This window comes from Sciurus carolinensis, chromosome 11, assembly GCF_902686445.1.
Source record: "Sciurus carolinensis chromosome 11, mSciCar1.2, whole genome shotgun sequence".
Classification (NCBI taxonomy): Eukaryota; Metazoa; Chordata; class Mammalia; order Rodentia; family Sciuridae; genus Sciurus; species Sciurus carolinensis.
Window position 1 is genome coordinate 9530901 of NC_062223.1, and position 25674 is coordinate 9556574.

At 47.4% G+C, this 25674-nt stretch overlaps 1 protein-coding gene across 1 annotated transcript in view; it reads right to left on the reverse strand.

Moving 5' to 3' along the window:
* Positions 1–25674, reverse strand: part of Pacs1 (phosphofurin acidic cluster sorting protein 1) — a 180801-nt gene that overhangs the window by 7187 nt on the left and 147940 nt on the right. Inside the window, exons 3-18 of the mRNA XM_047516147.1 lie at positions 20055–20144; positions 19263–19388; positions 15781–15925; positions 15428–15519; positions 15265–15345; positions 12739–12798; positions 11744–11904; positions 11285–11378; positions 6490–6570; positions 4364–4479; positions 4084–4219; positions 3055–3159; positions 2322–2428; positions 1545–1699; positions 1249–1359; positions 399–501 (exon numbers count right to left, since the gene is read on the reverse strand). Of these exons, the coding sequence (XP_047372103.1) occupies positions 399–501; positions 1249–1359; positions 1545–1699; positions 2322–2428; positions 3055–3159; positions 4084–4219; positions 4364–4479; positions 6490–6570; positions 11285–11378; positions 11744–11904; positions 12739–12798; positions 15265–15345; positions 15428–15519; positions 15781–15925; positions 19263–19388; positions 20055–20144 (1763 nt within the window). The remainder of the gene's footprint in view (positions 1–398; positions 502–1248; positions 1360–1544; positions 1700–2321; positions 2429–3054; positions 3160–4083; positions 4220–4363; positions 4480–6489; positions 6571–11284; positions 11379–11743; positions 11905–12738; positions 12799–15264; positions 15346–15427; positions 15520–15780; positions 15926–19262; positions 19389–20054; positions 20145–25674) is intronic.

A 25674-nucleotide genomic window follows, 5' to 3' on the forward strand; every position in this document is an offset into this window, starting at 1 on the left:
CGGAGCACTGGGTGCACAGGAGTCCAGAACACTAGGCTACGTCTTTACGTGATATCTCAGTGTCAGGAGGAGGGTCTATTACTCACTGTACATGTGGAGCACACAGAATTAGGGCAAAGACCTGACTGTGCAAACTACAGTGCCCGCTCCCCACAGCTGACTTCAGCCCTCGGATGGGCTGCTTTGGTACTGAGAGAGGAGTAACTAACTCAGGCCCAGGCCCACGTGGGGTGCTGAGGAGGGGAGTGCCTGCAAGAGAGGAGGTAAAAGACGCGAATGTTCTTGGGCTCCTGTGACAGGAGCAGGGGTGTGGAGAAGGAGAATGTGAACAGCAGGCGCTCTCAGGGCTCCCAGAGCCCACCTGAACTGTTTTTAAGAAACCCCCAAGCCAGACTTACAACTTATGCCTGCAGGTCAGCATGGCTTCGGCTACAGGCAGCTGGTGCGTGGCGGCTGCCCCATTGACATACTGCATCACACGTCCCACCACGTCCAGTTGCTCTGCAAAAAAGCCAGGAGGGATGGGCCTGTTCATTTTGGCTGGTAACCCATGAACCCTGGGAAAGTGCCCTCCTAAGACCCAGGAAAGGGCCGTGGAATTGAGATGGAGAAGGAGCTCTAAGATCTTGGTTTTACTTATTTTCTCCCACCCCCTTAATTTTTTTTCTTTTTTCTTTTTTTTTTTTTTTTGGCACAGGGATTAAACCCAGAGGTGCTTTACCACTGAGCCACATCCCCAGTCCTTTTTATATTTTATTTAGAGACAGGGTCTCACTAAATCGCTTAGTGCCTTGCTAAGTTGCTGAGGCTGGCTTCAAACTTGCAATCTTCCTGCCTCAGCCTCCTAAGCCGCTGTGATTATAGGAGTGTACCAGCACGCCCTGCTACCCCTTTGAATCTGAAGAACTGTGAACCAAAAGGTGGTCCTTTTTGTCTACAGCAACCTTGCTCTGATGCCGTTAATTTCATTGGGTGGCAGGAAAATACCAGCTGGTACAGTGTCACTTACTTATCAAGAGACTGCTCAGTGACTTCTCCTACTTCTTACATTTTGCACCTAAAAGGGGCTGAGCAGCAGCAGGGTGCACAGCAGCTGGGAAGGCCCCAAGTGGAGGAGCTGCACTTAATGAACACTCACCAGGGAAGTAGACAGGCAAGCAACAGGATGTGGGGCCTTGGGGAGGAAAAGCCCCCCTCAGCTGTACTGTCTTATGACCCAGATGCCAGCTCTGGTGGAGGCTCCCTTACCTGACACAGGGGGCTCTGAGCGGCTGAACAGGTCTCTCCAGCCAGAATCTAGGAAGGTGCTGCTGTACCTGCTGTCAACTGAGCCCAAGTATTTGGCCACAGGGTGAGAACCTGGTGGATGGAAAACCAGAGAAAGTGAATGGGTTAGCGAATGAAAAGGTAGCAGCAGTTGTCCCCAGCCATGGCCTGGGCCTTTGGTCTCCCTGATGCTCCTGTCCTTGGACCAACCCCCACCCTGCTGTAGGAGATGGAGCTGCTGGTGGCTGACACCCCTCCTGGGTGCTGCCCCACTTTACCGAGGGGGATGATGAGGAAGCGCATGTAGCTCAGCCAGTCAGAGGTCTTGCTGGCCAGGGACTTGACAAAGAACCGAAGGATGGAGCTCAGGTAGCTCTGGCCTCCCACAGCTGCCACCTTGACTGGCCTCGGCATGGAGGAGTTGCAGTTGCAGCTGGGAAGAAAGGGGATCTTTGCATGCCACACTCAGGGAAGGTCCCAAGCTTTGACTTCAATCATCTCAATAAGCCACGGGGAGAAGGAAGCCAACAAGCAAAGCAATACAGGGAGGCAGCAAGCCACAGCGCTGGTCTAGAGGCAGGCAGCTGCCAATGAAGGAGACAGGAGAGCTGGGGCTACCAGGGACAAGCTGGCAGTGCCACCTGGGAAGCCTGCATGGTTCCAGGCCCCAACATCTGGGATCTCCTCATTCTCTGTTACGTGGGAGGGACTCCAGGCCTTTCTAAGGAGGCCCTAGAAAGGGAGAGTGCTGACACTTGGGTGTCAAGCAGATGTTGTGCCAGGGGAACAGAGTAAAAGGTCTCTTTAGAACATTGGGTTCTTTCTTCTTGCCTCTTGCTGGGGCAAGTCAAGGTGCGGCAGGAGTCTGGGCAGGGAGGCAGGTGGCTCAGGAGTTGATATTCTACCATGATATCAGGCGCTACAGCTTGCTGCCACTGCCCCAAACACATAGCCCAGCACTGCAGGCCAGGAGGTCCTACCATTGCTTGGTTTATGGGGGAGAATGAGGTGGAAGAACTCCAAAAGCACAGGACAGAGGAAGCTGGAGTCCTTACTAGCGCTGAATCCGGGTGAGCAGGGCGGACAGCACTGCCTGGACCTCCACTGTGGAGCAGGTGCAGACGACAGGCTTCCGCTGGTCCTGGAGCAGCTCAGCCACATACTGGGGAAAGGAAAGGGGCAGGGCTGCAGGTAAGGCCACATCACTCCCCACAGGAGCTGAGAGGGCAAACAAGACCCAGGAAGAGCTGCAGGGCTACTGTCCTCTGTTGTTCTGGTCAAGGCTGGGCAGAGGCAGTTAGGTTTCCTGGTTGTCTTATTAGGAGAGGGTGGGACACACCCCAAGGAGACAGGCTGACGGTGGAAGATGGGAGGATATAGGGGCTTCAAGCATAGTCCGCACCCCAGACATCCCTGGCACCAGTGTCTCACAGGGCAGACAGGGGTGAGGGGACAGGCAGGGCTGCACTGTCCCTGCTAAATTGCCTTTATGGAAGCCAGGGGCAGCTTTGGCCATCTTGGAGTCCTTGGTGCTTCACAAAGGCTGCCCCACACAGCCAGCACCTGGGAGTTGGGCCAGACCCAATGCTTGCTCTTTTTTTTTTTTTTTTTAGCAGACGAGGAAGCTGAGGTACAGCAAAGTTAGAGCCTGAAGATCACATAGGTTGGATAATGACAGAAGTAGGGCTTAGCTCCAGGTGGGGGTTGGGAGTTGGGTCACTCCCCTGCTTTCCTGTGTGCTGCTTCAGGTGGCACAAGCTGAGCCCCACGGGGTCCTCAATGCCTTACCTGGCCTTGCCAGTCAGTGGTATTCACCAGGATTACGTTTTCTGGGAGGGCCGCATCTGACACCAGGATCTGATTGAGCTGGTCATAAACCACCTTTCTTGGAATCTGTAGGGACAGGCGTTTGTTAGGCACAGCCAGGGCGCTACAGGCAGCTGAGCCAGAAGTGGGGAGAACCCCTGGCACTGGCATATTCAGAGAGTGCAGATACAAGGGATCTGTGAAAGGGACAGGCTCACATGGGCTTGACCAAAATGGAGAGGAGGAGGAAAGACAAGCAGAGTCCTTGGAGGGCACACTTGCAACACACCAGGCATGGAGTCACAGGGGAGGCCTGCAGGCTGGGGACACACTAGCTTCTCATGAAAGGGTGGCAGAAGCAGTGGCAGTTTCAGTACCAGGAGCAGAGGAATGAGTGTGGAGAGGGGTACTTGGGGGAATGGCAAGGAGGGCAGTGGGGAGAGAAATAATGGCAGTGGCAGCAGGCTCTGCAAGGGACCCACTGTCCTGCATTTCAGAGGTGGTGATGAACCCAGAAGGACGAGACCTCACCCCACGGACTGGGTTTTTCTGGTCTCAGGTTCATTTGCTGCTATGTAACAGTGTCAAACTCAGGAAGCCCCACTGACACAGACTTTTCATATTTATCAGGGAAATGAACAGGCTGACTGCCTAACTCCAACAGCGAGACCATGCGGTATGCCAGTTCCCAGCTCTGACACCACTGCTTCAGTGAGAGGACACATGCCCCGAGGTCTGTTTTCTTCCCACTTCTTCTCAGGCTTGGGAGTGGCCTAGGAATAGCTTGCACAACCCTTGCAACAGATGACTGCTTCCCACGTGTCAGCACAAAGCCCGGTTCCCTCCTAGCAGTGGATGGAAACATGGTGGCTTCCTCTCACTTAGGTGTCTCATCAAGATTTTCCACTCCTGGCATTTCAAGTGTTCTTTCCTTTCCATCTAGCTGTCCGAGGAGGAGATGAGAATCCAGGTGACCTTGGAGGGCCCGGTCTGACTGGGAACCTGCAATACCTGTGTGCTGTGGCCCAGGTCAGGCGAGCGCTCACTGTCAGAGCTGTTGGTCCTCTCGCTCAGGGGCTTGGAGAGCTGCCGCTCCTTCAGGGGTGTGCTCCTCTTCTGCCGGGGGGTATGTGTCCCTTCCACTTTGCTGAGGGGAAGGGGTGGGAGGGGAGGAGTTAAGCAGCTCCTCCAACCCCCAAGTTACGCCAGCCCTCACCCTCCATAGGTCCCTGAGTCTGTGCCAAGCATGGTCACAGGTCTGTGTCCTCTGCTTCCCTCCAATCTGGTGTACCTGGGGGAGGCAGAACCTTGCAGATCTGTTTTGCTGGACTTCATGGGAGTTTTGACTTTCTCTGGCACAACCAGACTTGTGCCAGTATCTCCAAACATGTCCTGGTCAGTGATTTCCTGCCATGAAGGAAGGGAAACGAAGGTTACCCTTTGTTGTTGATGACCATCCAGGAGCTCCGCAGAGCCTGCCAGGGCCCATTACCACCACCAGAGCCATTCAACCACTCTCTTCCTGGAAACATGGCTCTAAAACTCTTCCTTCACCAAGGGAGAAACTGTGACTACTCAGTGTAACTGCTCCTTCCACTGTGCTGGGCTTTATCTGCTCCCATATAGCTCTGCCCTCCATGCCCACGAGGGTATCTGGCACATGGAGGGGTGCCTGATGATGGGCCTTCCTCAGGGAAGTGGAAGAGCCCTGCTCCCAGATGAGGAGGTGGCACCTCACACCTCGTCGGGGCAGGACCTGAGGTTTACGGACTCTGTGAGGTCTGCGGTCTCCTCATGCTGGTCAGAGTCATCCTCTACCTGCCTGGCAGTCCCCACTTCCTTCTCCACCCAGCCGCCTCCTCCCACCCTGAGTCCAGGCCTCTGTCTTTCTTGGGTCATTTCAACAATCTTCAGGAGCCTCACCTCCTTCTCTGAACCATCCTGTCTGCTCACTCCAGGGTGTTCTCCTAAAGCTCAAGGCAGTTCCCCTAGGACACTACTAACGGCACAAACAGCTCTGCGCTGCTCCAGTGGCCCTCGGGGCATTAAGTCAGTCTTCCATAAGGCCCTGGGATGACAAGTTCCCTGATGCCCTGGCCTTGCTGAGGATCAGGTCCTGGGGTCAGGCACATGCTAGGCAAGTGCTCTGCCACTGAGCTACATCCCTATCATAAACTTTGATTTTTATGCAAGTATAGCCCCAAGAGTCATTAACTAGGCCAAGACAGAATATTCTAGTACACCTGAAGGGTTCCACATGCCCTTTCCCATTCCCACACAAGTACCCTGATTTCTGCCATCATAGGTTAGTTGGTTAGTTTTGCCTGTTTATGAATGTGGATAATGTGGATTTATGTGGATAAATGAAATCTTATTGCATGCTTCTGTTGACATTTGTTTTTTTCCTCTCAATGCTAAGATTTAGTCTGAGATAGTATCAATCATTGGTGAGTTTAAATCAGGAAGTAACATGACTAGAATTTCATTTGAAATGATCACTTACAGTAGTCACATGCGGTATGGACCACAGTGGGTAAGGGTGGAAGCTGGTGAACTAACAAGTACAGGTTAGTACAGTGCATTATAAATTCAAACCTAATGTTCCTTCATGCATGAGATGCTCAATGTGGTGTTATTTACGAGAGTAAACATAAGTCTAAAATAACTTCTGTGGACTCCATTCAACCACCAGAAGGTCTCGCTTTGAGGTTCAGACATGGCACATCAGACGGCATTCTCCTTCCCACCCAGCGTTCAGCCTCCCGTCCCGTTAGATGAACTGCTGGGTGTCCTGCAAGGCCAGCTCAGATGACTTCTCAGAGTGCAGCCCATTGCACCTCCAGGGTCCTCCACAGAGCCTTGCCCCAGGTGTGCACAGGTGGCACCCCCTGAAAAGGGGGACTTGGTGGCAGAGGCCATGTTCAGGATCTTTGTGTCCTCTGTGCTTAGCACTAGCAGGTACATGGTGAATGCAGGTGCAATTCAAGGCTCACTTGGGGGTCACCCCGGTCGACTCCACTTCATCTCACTAGGGCTTTGGCTTGACCCTTGGCAGCCCCACGACTCCTAGAGTAGGAGTGATCAATAGCCACTCGGAGATTTAACGTTGTGGGCGGCCTGGCCACTGAAAGAGCAACACACTAGGGAAAGCAACAGGCTTTCAGGGGAAGATACTGGTCATCACCTTTTGGAAGTAAATGACAGAAATTATCCAACCTGTTCAATCCTCAGATCAGCTCCGATTAAAGGGCAGAACGGGGACATTTCTGGTTTGTTAATGTGGAAAATGAGCTGATCTTAGGGTCAGCTCCATCCCACGCATGAAGACTTCAGGAGGAAAAGGGTCTTTCTGCCGTTACTTCCAGAGGTGCAAAGGCTATTCCAAAGAGCTGAAAAAGGAAGGAGAAGCGGACGTACCAGAGTGTCTGTTTCGGTCAAGCTGTCATCTTGGTTTTTAATCCAAGTAGATTTGACTTTTTCTAGAGTAGCCAATTCCATCTGCAAAAAATGACAATAATTAGTTATCCCTGGTCCTAATAACTATCACTCTAACTTGTTTTACTAGGTCCCTAGAGGCTTAAAACACTTTTAGTTAATATTCAACCTCAGAACATCTTTAGGGCTCTTATCTTATGAGGAGTATATTTATGTGAAAATGAAGTTTCAGAGGGGTCAGTTATTCTTTTAATCATTAAGTCAATGACACAGAGAGATGTGGGACTCAGAAATCCTGACTCCCACAAGATGTCACTAGTGAAGAGAAGCTCAAAGTTAGATGGTTTTGCAATTGGATTCATACAGTCTCTGACCCTGGATTCAGAGGACACTTCTGTCTAAAAGGGACATATGGGGGCTTCCTCTGCTTAACAGAGAAGGGAGAACCTTATGGGTTGGGTCTGTTGATTTTGAAACTGAAAACAGGGTGCTCTTCCAGTCATTTTTTTTTTTTTTTTTTTAATTTTGAGACAGGATCTAGCTAAGTTGCTGAGGCTGGCCTTGAACTTGAGATCCTCTAGCCTCAGTCTCCTGAGTAGCTGGGATTATAGTAGTGACCACTGTACCTGGTGCTCAATGCTTTTTTTTTTTTCTGGGACTGGGGATTAAACCCAGGGGCACTTATCCACTGAGCCACATCCCCAGCCCTTTTTTGTATTTTATTTAGAGACAGGAGCTCGCTGAACTGCTTAGGCTGGCTTTGAATTTGTGATCCTCCTGCTTCAGCCTCCCAAGTTACTGGGATTAAAGGTATGCACCACCACACCTGGTTGCCCAATGCTTTTTGATTGTTGGAAACACCCAGAAAACTTTCTAACAGAGTATATTAAGCAAAAAGATGCCCAGTGTGAAGCCACGTAGGTGTGAATTAATTCTCCATTCATCCCCAACTCTTATCAGCATTTCTCATAAGTACTGAAGGTTTATTTTGCAGATACGAATAAGTAACCAAATATTTTGTATTAGGTAATATCACTTCTGGCTATGTGGACAGCAGTGCCGCAGACATGAGCAGCATATGCTGTGGGTCATGGATGTTGGGAAGGTACTGGCCTCAGTGGATTTCTTTTGTTTCTACTAAGGAACCAAAGGAGGAAGAAAAATATAAAGGCTATCCTGCTTCCTCTCAATTACTCAAAGTCCTTTCTCTGAGTAAATGACATAAAACCAGGAACATCAGGCCAATACATTTAGGAGGTCACTGGGTAAACTAATGAACAAAGACCACAGAAGCAGGCTTCCTGTGTCACTCTGTAAATTTGGGTTCTCCACCTCAGCTCTGCCAACAGTCTTGGTGGGGCCAGCTGTCCAGTGCACCACAGGATGATTAGCAGCACTTTTGGCATCCGTTCACAGATGTCAGTAGCAGCCCCCCACTGATGACAATCCAAAATGTCTCCAGTCACTGCCAAATGTCCCCTAGCAGACAAAATCACCTAGTGGAGAGCTGCTGCTCAAAACCATCTACAAGGTGAATCCCATGCTCGCTAGCCAGACCCCATGACCTCAGGGCTGGAGAGGGTGTGTCTTGGGTAACAGCTCACAGTCATGCAGAACAGGCTGCCCCAGGTTGTACAGCTAGTTTATTTGTATATTATCAACATGACTAGCCACTGTAATAAAGTCTAGAATCCCATAACAGCCTGCTGATGTCAGTTCCCATTCACATCAGGATCAGCATGAACTAGGGAGGGAACGCAGTTCCACTGGGGGTTTTAAAGTAGCCTTGTTGTTACCCTGCTATGTTTCCATGGCAAGGTGGCAGCGTTTATTGAGATGTAACCCCCATTAGCTTTTTGCTGTTTTTTTGTTTTTTTTTTTTAAGGTTAGCAGAGTGAGAGATTTATTATAAAGGAAAAGTTTGCACTTGAGTGAGGGGGATCACAGGGCAAGAATCCCCACTAGCTTCTCCAAGCTTCTGTCCCTGCTCCAATAAAGATAAATCCTAGGGTTTTTTTCTTTTTTTCTTTTTTCTTTCTTTTTTTAACCCAGGACTCAGGAAGCCCAGCAGTGCTCCAGCTGTGTCTGCCTAACAGGCACTGGAGGGGACAAGGTCCCTGCAGACTATAGCATGTGCCCATAGGCAATGGTAGCTGTTAAGGAAGTGTGTGTGTTGCAGGTGGGAGGATGAAACACTAGTTTCTAACACCGTTACTGACAGTGCTAGGGAAACAGCAGCTCCCAGCAGCAGGCAGTGTGTCTTGGGTCAGCTTCCTGAAGAACTGTCAGGGCCTACTGTTATCAGCATAGAGAACCAAATTATGTTGCTACTGTGTGCTGAGCCTTCAGAAAACTCAACAACTGTAATAATTTGTATCAGTAGAAATTCCTTCTGGTTCTAGTGATAAACAAAAATCCTCTGAGAAGTTGGGAAACAAATAAAACAAAAGAGAATTTAAAAAAATGAATAAATGGGGCTGAGGACACAGCTCAGTGATGGAGCACTTGCTTAGTATGTACGAGACTCTGGGTTTGATTCCTGTGCCTCAAAAAACAAAACAAAACAAAACAACCCCCAAAAGACAAACAAGCAAAACCAAAACAGTGACAATGCTCAGCAGTAGGGACGAGAAGCCACCAACGTGAAGCAGCAGCTACACAGACAGTCCCTACACATGCGCAACTGCATGTTTCTCCTAATCCACCCGGAAGTTCTCCACATAAGAGCACAGGCTTGTTCTGCTGTTCCCAAACTGCCTCTCTACCAGAGGATCCCACAGTTCCACACCCACATCAAGACATATGGGGCTCTTCAAAATAGAACTCTCAGTTGGGGAGCAGCAAAGCAAGGCTGAGGTCTAGCCAAGGAACCAGAGTTTGAAGGACTTATGTAAAAGACATCTAAATTCCATCAAATTTAGGAGTCCAAAACTGAAATGGCTCTAAGGAATTATGATAATAAAAGCAACAGCAGCTTACACTTGCTGCAGGTCCCCATGCAGCAAAGTGACCAATCAGCAGCCCTGACTAGAGGTCTGACCTGCATGATCTCACTGCATCTCCACGTGGCCTCGCGAGGCATGTTTCTTGACACGCACTTTGTAGATGAGAAAACGGAGGCTTGGGAATTTGACCAAGATTATAGTCAGTGGAGTCATGATTCATACCTAGAAATTCCACCATGCACAAACGCATCTTTGCCTATATAGGACGTCACATTGTAGACTGATACTCCATGGCCTTCTGAACCAATGGGCTCCTCTGCCTACAACTCTATCCTACAAATAAGACATCTGGGCTCAGACTATCCAATAATTTTTTTCTCAAAATGTTGTAAACAATGTAACTGAGACTAAAGCAGAACCTACAGTAAAATTCTATCAATCCAGGAACGCTTCTGTTGTTATAAATTAATTCCTCTTAATGTCCGAGTGACAGGGAGCACTAGCACCACCACTGAAATGTCAGTGCTGTGCTCAGTCCCCTGGCACTGGCCGGGTGAGCGCTGGTCCCACATTGCAGAGCACTGTGTAGCAGCCCTCTCTCAGCAGGCCCCATGCTTCTTCCTAGAAGAGCTACACCTTCTGTTTAAGATGGAATCTGGCTCTTGTGGCCAAGGGTCTGTCCTCAAGAACAGTGACAATTCAGAAGGGCCATTCAGCAGCTCCCTGTGAGGAAAAGGAGCTCTGATCCACATCTTACATGCAAGCAGTACAGTAAGTGAGGACCCCTCAGGCCCAGATCACCATGGACCAAAGTTGGGGAGGCACTGGGGACACTGGTGGCCAGGCAGGCCTGAAGCTTGTTGGTAGCAAGAGTATTGGTGTGGACCCCAGTTTTCCCTCCTCTATCTTTTAAAACCCTGCCAGGCCATTCTTGGTGGGCCAGTTTGTGCCTGGGAAGAGGGATAAGTTGGAATACTGCGCCACCTGGTGGCAGCAGGCAGAATAGCAGCCACAGAAGCCCCAGGAGACACTGGTGGTTGCGCATGCAGGACGCAGCAGCATGCTTTCGGGAGATGGTGCGCCTGGCAGCTTCAGATCATCTCCTCATGGTCAATGCCTACTACTTGCAGGGTGAGCTGTGTATTCCCTCTGTGGACAGGTGACCACACCCCTCATCTGCTGCTAAAGCAGCAAGAACTGGAGGACTTACAGGATCTGGCTCTTCTTATCTGCAGAAAAGACACAGCTCTGGCATAGCAACCAGAGCTCTGCTCTGCAACAACACAGTGTCACCTGCCTTTAGGTGTGAACCAAGGGTAGAACAGCTTCTCTAGGCCTGAGAGGGCAGCGTCACCCTAGGATCCTGCTGGGTCCTGCAGCTGGGCACTGGAAGCCACAGCAGGACAGCCCTTTCCTCTTCCTCACTACGTTCTACATCCTTTAGGGCTCTGCCCGCCTAAGTTCTCTACCCAGCAGGGTCTAGGTACTGTGTCCTAGACAGACCATGTGACCCTCCACCCCTCAAGACTGGTTCTTTTCCCAGCCTGGAAGGTACAATCACTTCCCCTTGGCCAAATGCCACAAACTCTCAGACATTAAAGGACATGGAGGGAAAGGTTTGGAGATAGAAGGGAAGGCGCCATGTCACAGCAGGAACAGATTAAAAAAACACCTGATCAGACACAGCAACACTCTCAGAGTACTATGCTTCCAGCCAAGGCTAGCATGAGGAAAACTAAGGCCACTTTACTGAGGTCTCAAAGGAGCCATGCTCAGAGAAGTAGAGGACCCAGAGTCCTCTCCCCACCCCTCATTGCCACTGGTCTGCTCACAGGGCTGGTGGTGTCTTTTCCGAGGCTGCCCTTGCTGTTGAGGCTGCCAATCTCCGTCTGTGAGCTGGACTGCGACATCCCCTCAAAGAAGGGCCTGCAGCAAAGAAGCACAGGTGGGGTTAGTGGCCATCGTGGCTCAGAACAGAGCTCACGAGAGCCAAGAAGAGCCAAGAAGAGCCAGTGCTCAAGGCAGATCGACAGCCTGGGCTTTAGGAAGCCCACCCAGTGAGGAAGGATGCCGTGGGGGCGGGGAATGGCACCTGGGTGGAGGGACTTCCTGAGAACCCAATTAGGAATTTTGTTAATTAGAGGCAAAAAGTGATCTCTGCCTGGGAGCTGGAGGTTCAGAAAGGATGAAAGGCCAAGATCCCCTGGATGGGAATAGTGAGGGAGGCAGGGGCACTATGGCTACAGGAGGAAAGGTGTTAGGAAGCAGCTGTGCAGGAGCTCTGGTCTCACTTGAGCTTTGGCTTTGGGGTGCTGAGGATGCTCTCTGTCTCCTCCATCTCGGGGCCACTGTCGCTGGGGTTGTACATTTCCAGGCTGTCATACAGCTCATCCAAGTCCTCCTCCACCTCCCGAATCTGCTCCCGGGACACATGCTCCAGTCCAAAGCCCACCTGTGTGTGGAAAAAGGATCTTTGAGTTTGGTGTTTTTCCTGTTAACAATTATGGTAGCAATTCCTTTCTTCTGGGCCACATGTTGACTGGCCTCCTGGATGTGCTCTCTAAAGGGACATGTCAGAGTCACACTTGGTAGAATATTCCTGATGTCCAACCCTGAGAGCAGGGATGTGGTAAGGCTACCTGGCCCTCTCAGGTCTCCCTGTCATCTATACTAGAACCCTGCACCAGGAGGAAAATTGAGTGCTAATATGACCTTCCCAAGAAATGGGCCAAGAAAACCCAGAAGCCAGGTTTGCGTGGGCTAGTTTTGCCTTCCTCTGTGGCCCACGGAAGGACAAAGACCCACTCTCCAACAACTTTCATTATTATTCCTTTTTCAGTCCATAGAAGCCTGTGTAGAACCCTAGGACATCCCAGAACAACCCAGAAGAGATGGCTTTTCTATCAGCAGTCAAATCCTGGTGGCTCAAGAGTTGACCACTGAGGACATTCTCACCTCACAGGTTGTTGCTCACTGAGGCTCCCCTTGGGGGATGAGAGAAAATTAAACAGCAGCAGCTGGATTTGTCACTGACATCCCAGGCCAGGGGCCTGGTATTAACTAGTGGCTGGGCACCACTGTGCTACCGTCTTCAGACACTGTGAAGCTGCACAGATGGTGTGAAGCTTTTCCTTCTCTTTTCAGGAGTGGAAAGCTCTCGCTTAGCCTCCCTGTCCCTTAGAGTACTTTACTAGGCATGCAAGGGGATGGACTCCCAGTGCTACAGGAACAAGGCAGGAACTCCGGACATTCCACTCACCATCACCCGAGGGGCAAGGGGCCGTACCTCATCAGAAACTTTGAACCTCTTCAGGAGGGCCACGAACTTCTGTTTGATGTTAGGTTGCTGTGGAGACAAATTGCACAGTAGTTTTCAAATGACACCTACTGGTGGGCCAATCCCAGGCAACAGACAAGAGCCCATCCTTGCAGGGAACAGTGAGAGGACAGGAGAGGGCTCCTGGCCTTGGCACTGAATCCTCCCTGGGAAGACAGACCCAAGCACAGCCAATCACTGCACGGTTCCCAGCGTCCTGTGCATAGCTGGGAGAGCAGTTTCCATCTGTCCCCAGGTTCTCTGCTGCACCCTAACAACTCCCAAGTGTGCAGTGCCAGCCCATCCCTTGCTCTGGTGACAGCCTTGTCACACACTCAACACTAGAACAACGCTTGTCCTCTTCCTGTCTGTGCCATCCTTGTCAGTGACATCCCAACCTGCCCAGTTACTGAGTCCAAACCTGGAGTTCCCCCTCAAGTCCACATGGGCCCATTCCGGCCATCTGGTTTCCACCTGTGACACTACTGCCTCCATCCAAGCATTTCACCATAGCATTTCCCTGGGGCCACTGCAGCGTCCTTCCTCCCACCTGGCCAGTGTCCCGTCTTATTCCTTCCAGAGGTATTACCCCATCTTAGCTGGCCCACTCTCCTTTGGAACAAGGCTTAGGAGTCAGGTCTGTCAGTATCCCAGGCTGGTCCTGCCTGTCTCTAGCCTCACTCACCCTTTTGACACCTCGTCCCCAGCCCAGTGGCAGCTTGCTGCTGATGCCTGGAGAAAACTGCACAGTTCCACACTGCCTCTGTGCACCCGGGTCTTCTGCCTTGAACACAAGCAGTCCTCAAATCTATTTGGTGATGGTGTATGTGCCATCTCTTGGCATCTCACTGGAGACACTAAGATGTGGCTGCCTTCCCCTTATGTAAAGCTCTGCCTCACACTGCCATCCTGCTGTGTTGTAGCTACATGCAGAGAGGAGTCCGTGTAAGCAGACACTTAAGCTCCCTGACAGCACTGACCAGCCTCCCTGATCTCTGCTTCCTGCTGGGGCTCCAGACTTAGCTTGTGGCCGTAAGTATTTCTTACCTGAATGACAGACTCAAACTGGGGATGGATACAACTGACTTGCAAATAAGACTGACAGGCCTTCAAAGAGGGTAGAAAGGGCCTGTGCAGCAGGGAAAAAACTTGAGTTCACAATGACAGAGAAGCTTAAGACAGTCAGCACAGCACACAGATTAACATCTAGAACATGCTCTTGGTTGAGAGAGAAGCCAAGGGCAATTGCCCAGACTCCAGAAACACAACTGGAGAGTGTCTACCACATCCAGAACCACCTTTGAGGGAGGATGTCAACAGGGAAACTGATCTCTGGTTGTATACTGGGGGACGCTGTGGCAGGGAACATAAGAAGAGGTGACTTAGAAATCCCAGGGGCCTCCGTGTGGGCCTCCTTGTGGCTACAGAGCAGGAAAGAGAAAAGTCCAGACCAAGGAGCCATGGCAAGGAGGGACCCTTCAGTCACTCTACCTTCTCAGAGGGCTATGGAGGGAGGGGCTGGGTTGGGGCTCTGGGTGCCAGTGTGCTTAGCTACATTGGGATAAGGGAGCAGTTTTCACGTTCCCCAGTCATTGATGTGGAGGGGAAATCAAGGTCACTGTCTTGAGGGTTTATATGGAAACACAGGCCCTTGGGACTCCTGAGACTGCCTGCAGAGGTGATAGCCTTGTTTTATGGTGGGCTGCCAGGCTTGGACACACCTCTGGAAGGGATGGTCTATGCTTCACCCCAAAGGGGAAGGGACCTTCATTCTCAGGGTGTCAGTCCCTAGGCTGGCTCTGCACTCAAAGAGAATCAGGATGCCTTTGGGGAAAACGAAACTGGGAATTTTTCTCCTAAAATCCCCTGGCATTCCTGACTCCTGCATGCTGGCATAGGGCCTTTGGGTTCAGTCAGAGGTCCCTGGAAAGTTCAGGTCTTAGCTTCTCAGTGTTGAACTTGAATTTCTCAAAAATGAGGGACTGTTGCAGAAACCTTCTGCAGGAGACATAATCCAAAGGAATTTGTTGTCTAGGGTTATAGATCCATGAAGCAGGAACTATAATGTGAATACAGCTCTGGAGTTTGCAGGCAGTTGCTTATTATTTCTGGGCAAGTTTAGTAAAGGACAACCAGCCGCAATCCTAGAGAAAGCTAGCCTTCTCTCTGTAGCACCTTCCTGGAGAGGGCAAGTGAGGGGTCTGAGGCATTCTCCTTGAGGAAGCACTGCATCTGTTCCCAACTCTTGACAAGTGCACTCTGCCTTTCTTCTGTACTGCAACCTGGAGCCTGCATTGCTCTGACTGCCATGGTGGCTTCCTACCAAGCTGACTCTTTGTGGGCAGCGGGGTAGGGACTTGGGGCTGCATGGGAATCTTGATGGAATAACCACGAGCTGACAGATTTTCAAAGCCCCATTAGATCTAAATGTACCACTCCCCTCCCACCCCAGAGGAAAGTCTCAGCTGCAGCATGCCCAGGACCTGGGTGGCTCACCCTCGTGATGGCTGAGGTTGAGGTCAGTTTCCTTCGGGTCTTCTTTACTTTGCGTAGATCTTCATCTTCGTAGAACAGGTCCTAAGTGGACAGGGGATGGAACGAGGCCATGAAATTCCAGAAGCTTTCCAGACACTCCACAGAAAAGGCTGTGGGAAGCTACCTGCCCATGCAAGGGATCATCACTGCCTTCCTGCTCTGATGAGAAGCTTTCCTCCTCCTCCTCAGAATAGTTGTCAATATCAGGAGAACGATCTGGAACAGACAACTTGAGTGAGACAGCCTTGTCCTGGAACATCCACCTGAGAGACTTGGATGAACAGAAGGCAGCAGAAATGGGCTGCAGAGGAACTGAGGGGAGGCCATGGCCATGGCCATACTGTATTTCCAGCGATCTCCAAGCTTCTCTTGCCTGGACACATTTCAGGAAGGCCTTGCTCAGCTTTCCCAGGACAGATATCAGGGGACAGGCACCCTTATCTCCTGTGGGGTCCCTAGACACTGCATATATCTCACCAGACAGCTTGGACTTGATTCCTTCATGATCAATGGGCTGGCTGGACAGCGAGTAGATCTTTATTTCTGCCACTGGCACTGAGGCGTCCTTCACATTGCTGTGCAGGCCAAGCACCAGAGCACCTTCGTGAGGGTGCTGCATCACCTGCAAGCAGAGTGGCCATGGAAGCACCTTCATGCGGGTTACAGGGTTGTTGTTTTTATTAGTACAAATGAGCATGCAAACCCGCAACAAGGGCACATTCTCCTTCTCACTTCCAAGTCCACACCTACTGGACTCCTGCTGCCTTCAAACTTTTACTTTAAAACTATTGCCAAGCTGGATACAGTGGCATGTGCCTGTAGCCCCAGATACATGAGAGGCTGAGGAAGGAGGATCTCTTGAGCCCAGGAATTTGAGGCCAGCCTGGGTAATGTAGTAAGATCCTATCTCAAACAAAATAAAACACTCAAACCAAAAAAACTATCTCCAAAAGTGCCAATCACTGGTCAAGGCCATGTACTTAGAGATACTAATCCAGATCTGAGACTGAAAATGATTGCTAATCCTTAGGACTGCATGTTAGCTTAAGCACTTCACAGAGAAACTAGTTCTCAAGGCTGGTGGGGCCCATCCTACAAGTGGTGGTCATTTGACTTTGGCAATGAGGAATAAGGGCTACAGAACATAGGGAAATGGCAGGATTTGACATAGTGGGGGAAATGGGAGTGTTGGCTTTAATCCACCGACTCCCAATCTCTCACTCTGGTACAAAACCTGAAAAGGACAGAAAGATGGGTTGGGACTATCTCACATATTCTAGTAGGACACAAACTTTTTCCTTATTTAATTTACTAAAGTACAAAATAATTTTTAAAACTAACTTGCAGCAGCAGCTCGTGAGGCTGAGGCAGGAGTATCATGAATTCAAAGGTAGCCTCAGCAACTTAGTGAGGCCGTAAGCAACTCAGTGAGACCCTGTCTCTAAATAAAAATATTGAAAAAAGGGATGGGGATGTGGCTTAGAAGTTAAGCATCCCTGGGTTCAATCCCTGGTAATAACAATAATGACAAAAAATTGACTGGAGGCTCCTCAGCCTTTGTTAGGGCTGAGGAGACTCACTGGCACTTAAGAGAACTGCACAAGCAACAAAGTGCTGAGAAAAATGAGCCTGCTTCTCCCTGCTGGAGAAGGCAGTTAGAAATGTGAAAGGGGACAGCTGGGAAAGTCCACAGGTGAGGCTGGAACTGAAGCTACCACTCTGTGCTCACGGTAAGAGGTCAGGTGGAAGGAACATGGCACAGGTGTGTCTGCAAGTGCGCGCATGTGCGCGCGCACACACGTGTACTTCCCAGCTTTCCCTGTGCAGAGGCACAGTGGGAGTAATGAAGGTTACTCAGGGAAGCCAGCATATCTTGGGCTTCTTTCTTTCTTTCTTTCTTTCTTTCTTTCTTTTTTTTTTTTTTTTTTTGTGGTGCTGGGGATACACCCAGGGCCTTGTGCATGTGAGACAAGCACTCTAACAACTGAGCTATATCCCCAGCCCACATTTTGGTTTTAAAATACTATTCTCCACTACAAAAACCCAGGACTTCTCAGAGAATGAGTTCATTCCAGAGTTGGGTTAGGGAAAGAACAAGATGAGCATGGAATATTTTGTGCCAGAAAGTAAAGTATGTAAAGAACGAAGGAGGGCTGGGGAGATAGCTCAGTCGGTAGAGTGCTTGCCTTGCATGCACAAGGCCCTAGGTTCGATCCCCAGCACCGCAAAAAAAAAAAAAAAAAAAAAAAAAAAAAGAAGGGCCATATCAAAAAGAGCATGGAAGCCAGCTTTCAGGAGCTCCCACTGGCCAGATCTGAGACAACTGGAACATCAAAATAAAAAAGGTAGTAGCATATTAAACCCCATCAAATAAATGTCCTTTTAGAAACCCAGGGTGCATAACTGATACAAATAAGTAAATCAATTAGTAAATAGGGGAGAAGGGAATGCTCCATCTTACTACAGACACAACTGGAAATATAGGAGGAAGGGTGGGACTAGATAGTTACAGTTCAGCAAGCATCAAAGTACTAACCAGTTCAGGCAGGCATTATTAATAGACGCTAAAACTAGTTGGTGAAAAAGATAGTCAGATAGCCTCAAAATAACTCTACATAGAATATTTGTTGTTAATAAGTACAAAGTACTCATTAATTTTATAGTGGAAAATCCTGGCAGATACCATCTTTGCTCAGTGATAAAAGTTATTACCACCAGTCAAGGCACAAAAGAACACTGTGCAGCAACCCTACTTAGGTGGGTAATTCTGCCAAAAAATGCACAAACTGAACCTAATTTTTAGACAATGGCAAGATAAACCTGACCAAAGAACCTTCAATAAAGTAAGAAGCCTGGACTCTCAAACACAGAAAGATCATGAAACACAAGGAAAATCTGGGGACTCTGCGGACTGAAAGAGGTCAAAGAGACTCGGCAACAAAACACCACCTGGATTCCTCAATCAGATTCTGGGCCCCTGGAGGCTACTGAGACTTCAGCACCACCTGACTGGGGGCCGGGGCAGCATGGTGTCAGCTCTGATTATTATGGTGGCATGGAGCTTGGGTAGGAGAACATCTTGTTCTTAGGAAATTAACCTAGTGCACTACCACTAATGTGCAATGGGGTGCCTTGCCTGCAACTTAGTCTCAAATGGTTTGGAAAAGAAAGTGATACACATAAGGGACACAGAGGATAATGAGGTAATGGTGGTAATATGCTAACAAAATAAGCTGGTGAATTTAGAACACAAAAATTCTTCATATTTTTCTTTCAACTTTTCCATAATGAAATTAATTTATTTTTAAAGTTACAGCTGGATAAAGTGGTACAAGCCTGTAGTCCCAGCTACTTTGGAGTCTGAGGTGGGAGAATCACTTGAGCCCAGGAGTTTGGGGCCAGTTTGGGCAACAAGGTGAGACCCCCATCTCAAACAACCACAACCACAACAACAAAACAGTTAAAGAAAAAGCTTTTTGTGAAGAAGAAAGTAATTGATAAAAGAGGTATACCCAGGGTTTGGGGTTGTAGCTCAGTGGTAGAGCACTTGCCTAGCACATGTGGGTTTGATCCTCAGCACCACATAAAAATAAATAAGGGGCTGGGTTGTGGCTCAGTGGCAGAGCACTTGCCCAGCATGTAGGAGGCACTGGGTTAAATTCTCAGGTTTGCCTATAAATAAAAAAAATAAAAGTCCAATGACAACTAAAATAAATAAATAAATAAATAAATAGATAAATAAATAAAAGTTACTGTGGCCATCTACAACTAAGAAAAAATTTTTTTTTAAAAAAAGAGGTATGCCCTGAATTTTAAACAAAATAATTAACTTACACAGTAAAACTGAACACCTGCTAGCAGGCTGGGGAAATCACATGTTGGGCATGGACAGCTGGGCCCTGCACATCTCCTGGTTCTCTGACCGACAGGTCAGAAGTTTGAGATTGCTCTCTGCTCACCTCTGCCATGTTGATGAGTCCCACAGCTAAGGTCTTATAGCCCAAGATGGTCCGGTTCTTGTACCGCTTCCTCCTTTGCAACATGATCTGCAGTTTGTTGGCATCTCGCTTAAGGAAATGAGGGTACTAGGAGCACAAACAGAATCCAGACAGTTGCCAAGCCACCAGGTCTTGCGGGGTTGGGGCCCTGCTAAAGGACACAGCCCTTGTGTGCTTCTGTTTCTCCTGTCTATGCAGGGGCTGGTCAGGGGACAGAGAAGTGATGGAGGGGCTAGCTCTGCCTGGTGCTTGGCTCCCCAACAATTCTGGGCTCCACACAGGTTCAGAACTGCCTCTTCCCTTGCTCCTGGTCAGGTTTCCTCCCCGTGTTTCAAAGTGGGCTACTGGGATTACGGTGAGAGAAGTGCTGAGGGGATGAGGAGGAGGAGGATGGGAATCACCAAGGGGAGGGTAACAGGAGACTGCTGGGCTGTGTGCTGTGGGTTACTAAGGAGAGTGGTGGGTAGGTGGCAGGGCACAGTAAATGGCTATTGCGGTATCTAAGGGGAGGGAAAAGAAGACTGAGCTGCAGCGCACATCTCAGCAGTCTATCTGGTCTGAGCACCCCCTTGTGGCAGACTGAGTACTTCTCTGGACTCTGCCGTAAACCTCTAGGTAGGTAGGTGACTTTTGTTCTTTCCTGCCCAAGATGGGCTCTGGTTGCTCTTGGGGAAAACAGTGACCAGGTTCAAGCACTGTTTGGGGAAAAGACTGGCTATGGCATGTTAGACTGAAAATCTAGAAGATTCTTACCTGAAGGGAGAAGGTTAACTGGAGCTCGGTCTCTACCAGGCCACTAGCTGGCAGGATGATCTCATTGGAGCGAAGTATTCTTTTTGACCCCTGAAACCAAGAAAAACAACTCCTAAAGACTACAACATCTCACTCCCAACATCTCACCAGTTTTAGCTGTACATATTTGAATCAAGCCTGGCACATCCAAGCCATGCCTGTGCAGAGCTTTCCACTGGCTTTCCAGGCACCTGGAATGTATATGCAAAACTCACTCCCTCCAAGTCTGTGCATCTTCTCCATTCGAGCTCTCCAGACCACCACATGCAACTTGCTAACTTCATCCACCCAGCACTCCTCACCCCTTAGCCTACATTTTTTCACACAGGACATCTCACCTTCCAATAGCAACAGCCCTTGTTATTTGGACTTTCACCATCCAAATATGTGCTATACACATCTGCAAACATTTCTATTCCAAATGCACTATCTGAACATTTGGGATAATCACCTTGCCACAAGGAATTGGCAAGTGCAGACGGCAGGGAGCAGCAGTGCATGGGGAGGTAGGTCACAGCAGTCTGGCCCCTTTCAAGCACAGTGTATGATTATTCTCATCTTTCCACTATTTCCCAAAGATTTAACTTTCTTTTTGTTTTGGTACTAGGGATTAAAGCCAGGGTGCTTTACTGAGCCTCATCCCCAGCCTTTTTTTGTATTTTATTTTAAGTTAGGGTCTCACTAACGCATAGGGCCTCACAAGTTGCTGAGGCTGGTCTTAAACTTGCAATCTTCCTGCCTCAGCCTCCTGAGCCATTGGGATTATAGGCATGTGCCTGGCACCTGGCAAGATTTAGCTGTCATAGGCTCCAGCATTTGTTTTCTCCCTCCTCTCCCTCCCTCCTTCCCCTCCCCCCGACTTTAAAAAAATTTTTAGTTGTAGATAGACACAATACCATTTTTTTAAAACTTATTTTTATGTGGTGCTGAGGATTGAAACCAGTGCCTCACAAGTGCTCTACCACTGAGTCACAACCCAGCCCCAGTATTTGCTTCTTTAAGGTATCTGGGGCACTACCAATTTGGGTCCAATTTCAAAATTATCTTTGTTATCTTTACATATCATTTATAAAATCTTTTACAGTACAGAACAAAGCCATCTGTATTTAGTACTACAGCACCGTTACAGCATATTAAAAATACCTATTAGCTGGGTACAGTGGCACATGCCTGTAATCTCAGCAGCTCAGGAGGCTGAGTCAGGAGGATCACAAGTTCAAAGCAAACTTCAGCAAAAGCGAGGTGCTAAGCAACTCAGTAATACCCTATCTCTAAATAAAATACAAAACAGAGCTGGGAATGTGGCTCAGTTAGTGATCGAGTGCCCCTGAGTTCAATCCCTGGTACCCTGCTAAAAAGAAAAACACCCATTGATGAGTATTAATGTATTTAAAATTAAATTACAGGTATTTTAAATTCTTCTTGATTAAAATAAAAAATTCTTGGTGGACTATCATAGAGATATTTAAGAGTGGTGCGGTGATATCTGAGGAAGCTGGCTGAGGTTCTTGGATGTCTGAAAATGCATGGATATTTTTCCCATTTAAAAATGAAATACAGGCTCCTGCTTTCTAAGGTACCTTCAAGAAGAGATCAGATTTCAAGGAATGACTATGTATCATCTTCTCACTTACTTTGCTTATTATCTCTTTCCCTTCACTACAATGATTTTCACATTTTTTGGTCTCTGGAACTTTTTACATGCTTAAAAATTATTAAGGATCCCAAACAGCTTTGTTTAGATATCAATATTTACCATATTATGAGTTAAAGCAGATATTAAAAAATATGTATTAGTTCATAATAACATAATGGATTGTGTATTTACAAACATACATTTTAATGAAAAATATATTTTCCAAAACCAAAATATTTTCATGAGATGGCATAGTTTTTTAAATTACATTTTTATTGGGATATAATTCAAATACCATAAAATTCACCCATTTAAAGCACATAATGCAATGGCTTTTAGCACATTTGGAGTCATGTAACCATCAGCACTGAATGAGAATGTTCTCACCATGCCACAAAGGCATCCTCAGTTGTCCCAGCCGCCCCCCTCTCTTCTCTTGCCCTGTGCAGTCGTTTACCTACTTTCTGATTGAGGGGCTTTTCATATATTTTATACACACTTTCTGGTTCTAGACATTTCATATAAACGGAATCATACAGTAAGTGGTCATTTGTAACTGGCATCTTTTACTTAGCATAATGTTTTTGTTAACTTGTTTCATTTTTTTGTAGTGCAGGGCCTCCTGCATGCCAGGCAAGTACTCGACCTCTGAGCCACACCCACAGGCCTTTTTATTTTTATTTATTTATTTTTTATTTTGAGACAGGGTCTTGCTAAGTTGCTGAGGCTGGCTTTGAACCTGCCTTCCTCCTGACAGCCTCTCAAGTTTCTGGGATTACAGATATGGACCACTGCATCCAGCCCAGCTAGCATAATGTTTTAAAGGTTCATATTTGTTGAAGCATGGATCTATCTCATTCTTTTTATTGCCAAACAATATTCAAACCTAAGAAGAGACCCCATTTTATCTATCTACTCACCAGTTGATGGACTTGGGTTGTTTCCACTTTTTAGCTACTGTGAACAGTGCTACTATGGACAGAGGCATGCTAGACTTTGTATTTTCATGTGCCTTGGGTATAACCCAGAAGTGGAATTCTAGGTTCCTTTTGAGGAACCATCAGATTGTTTTCCCAAGTGGCTGTACTACTTAATATTCCTAGTAGCAGTGTATGAAGGAGATGCTATGATTTACATTTCTGCAAATATTTTTTTAAACATTTTTTTAATTATAGATGGACACAATACTGTAATTTGTTTATTTTCACATTTTTCTGCTTCATCTTTATTTTTATTTTTTTTACTGTAGATGGACAAATACCTTTGTTTGTTTGTTTAATGTGGCACTGAGGATCAAACCCAGAGCCTCACACATGCTAGCACATGCTAGGCAAGCGCTTTAACACTGAGCTACAAATCCCAGACCTCTGCAAATCTTTTTTTTTTTTTTTTTTTTTTTTTTTTTTAGGTACTGGGGATCGAATTCAGGGCCTTGTGCTTGCGAGGCAAGCACTCTACCAGCTAAGCTATCTCCCCAGCCCTGCAAATCTTTTTAATGTACGGCCTCATAGATGAAGGGTGGGTTCTCATGCCCATTTGTGTATTCCATTTATTGAAAAATACTGGTTTGGAGGAGTAGATGAAAAAAAAATCCAGACTTGTATGTGGAAAAAGGAGAAACATTTTAAGTTTTTTTCTGGTAAGTATAGATTACAGTTTATCTTTCTTTGATATTACACCCAAACCCTACAAGGAATAGCTTTTTTTTTTTTTTTTTTTTTTTTTAATTAATGAACCCAGGGGCACTCTATCACCAAGTTACAACCCTAGTCCTTTTTATTTTTTTTGAGATAGGGTGTCACTAAGATGCTGAGGCTGGCCTTAAGTTTGTGATCCTCCTGCCTTATCCTCCCAAATTGCTGGGATTACAGGCACATACCAACATGCCTGGCTCATGGGGTAGCTTTTTTTTTTTCCCCTAAATTTTTTAGTTGCAGATAGACATAATACCTTTATTTTTTTTTTTTTATGTGTTGCTGAGGATTGAATCCTTACACATGCCAGACAAGCACTCTACCAAACAGCCACAACCCTAGTCCATGGGGTATCTTTTTTTTTAAATATTTTTTTTAGTTGTAAGTGGACATGATACCTTCATTTTATTTTTATGTGGTGCTGAGGATCAAACTCAGGGCCTCACATGTGCTAGGCGAGCACTCTACCACTGAGCCACAACCGCAACCCCATGGGGTATCTTAAAGGTTAGTTGCAAAGTAGAATTCTAAACCATATCAATAAGGCCACTCAATTAATGAAAAAAGGACATCAATGGAAAAAGCAGGAAATCAGAATGAAATCTGTGATTTTTTTTTTTTTTTTTTTGTACTGGCGATTGAACCCAGGGGCACTTAACCATTGAGCCACATCCCCAGCCCTTTTTAATATTTTATTTAGAGACAGGATCTCACTGAGTTGCCTAGGGCCTCACTAAGTGGCTGAGGCTGGCTTTGAACTCGAGATCCTCCTGCCTCAACCTCCTGAGCCCCTGGGATTACAGGTGTGTACCACTGTGCCCAGTTATGATAATTTCTTAGTTTTGATAAATGTAATATGACAAAGATAAATACTGGGAGAAACTAGGTGAGGGATATAGGAACTTTTTGTACTAGCCCTGCATTTCTTTTGTACAGTTAAATTATTTGAAGATAGAAAGTTAATAGTAAAATCCAATCCACTGGTCTGTTCTTTGAATGGATCTTTTATCCAGCTTGGTTTCGTAGCCTCAAGCATTGGTCATTTGGAAAATGATGATTTACTCAGTTATGCAAATCCTTTGCAAGAGACAAGTGCCCTTATACAACATTAAAACTCAAGATCATTAATGCCACCTCTTTTCTCTTCAAAAAGTCTTTAAGACTTGGGAAGTTGTTAGACTTACAGGGACTGAGGCAGGTTTTTTCAGAATTCTGATTTTCCCTTGAAAGCTCAAGTTTTATTGTTGGCAATGATCCTTGGGCTCTTCCTTGAAGCCGCAGGTTCACCTTGCTAGTAACTGAGATGCCTTGCAAATACCTGAGTCTCAACAACCCATTTGACAATTTTTTCAAGTAAAAAAATGGTGTCCTGTGAAAAAGTAGCATAGTTCATAGGCATGTGTCACTGTGCTTCTCTGTGGACTGCAAATGCCCCATGTACACTGCCCGTTTCATCACAGCATCACACAAATGTGCATTGGGGACGGGTGACAGTAACAGCAGTTTTTACTGCTTCCATAGGGACATTCTTAAGTGAAGCTGGCTTTCTCTTATGTTTGCATGTGGTGTATGATTGGATGAGTGTCCCCCAAAGGCTCGTGAGTGAAAGGCTTGGATCCCTGGTGGCACTACTGATGTGCTGGAGTCTCCTGGGAGGAAGTCAGGTCCCTGTGGCATGCCCTTGCAGGGGATGGGGGCCGCTGGTCTCTTCCTCTCCCACTACTGCATGCTCTTACCTTATCACAGGCACAAAAGCAATAGGGTCAAGTAACCATGGACTGAAACCCCTGAAGTCATGGGATAAAATAAATCTTTGCTCCTTCCAAGCTGATTGTCTCAAGTATTTTGTGGCAGTGATGGAAAGCTGGTTAACACATGGGACCCACAGGGTGATGACTGCTGGTGCATTCTGGTGCATTTGGGCTGCAATTTTACCCAATTGCTCTTGTGCCTTTAGAGCGAGTGTCAAGACAGGGCAAAGGGCAAACAAAGCAGCATTACTGAGAAAATAGCTCCAGCCTCCTATCTCCTTGAAAAGTGTCTTAGGGATCTAAGGGTCTATGGACCTCATTTTGAGCACTGTTTCTCTACTAGAACACAAAACTCTTTTTCTTTCCGGTGCTGGGAATGGAATGCAGGGCTTCAAGTTCACCAGACAAGTTCACTGAGCTTTATTCTCAGCCCTAGGCTCCTCAAAGGTGGGGATTTTTGTCTGTTCCCCTCAACCCCTATATTCCTTGTGCCTAGAACA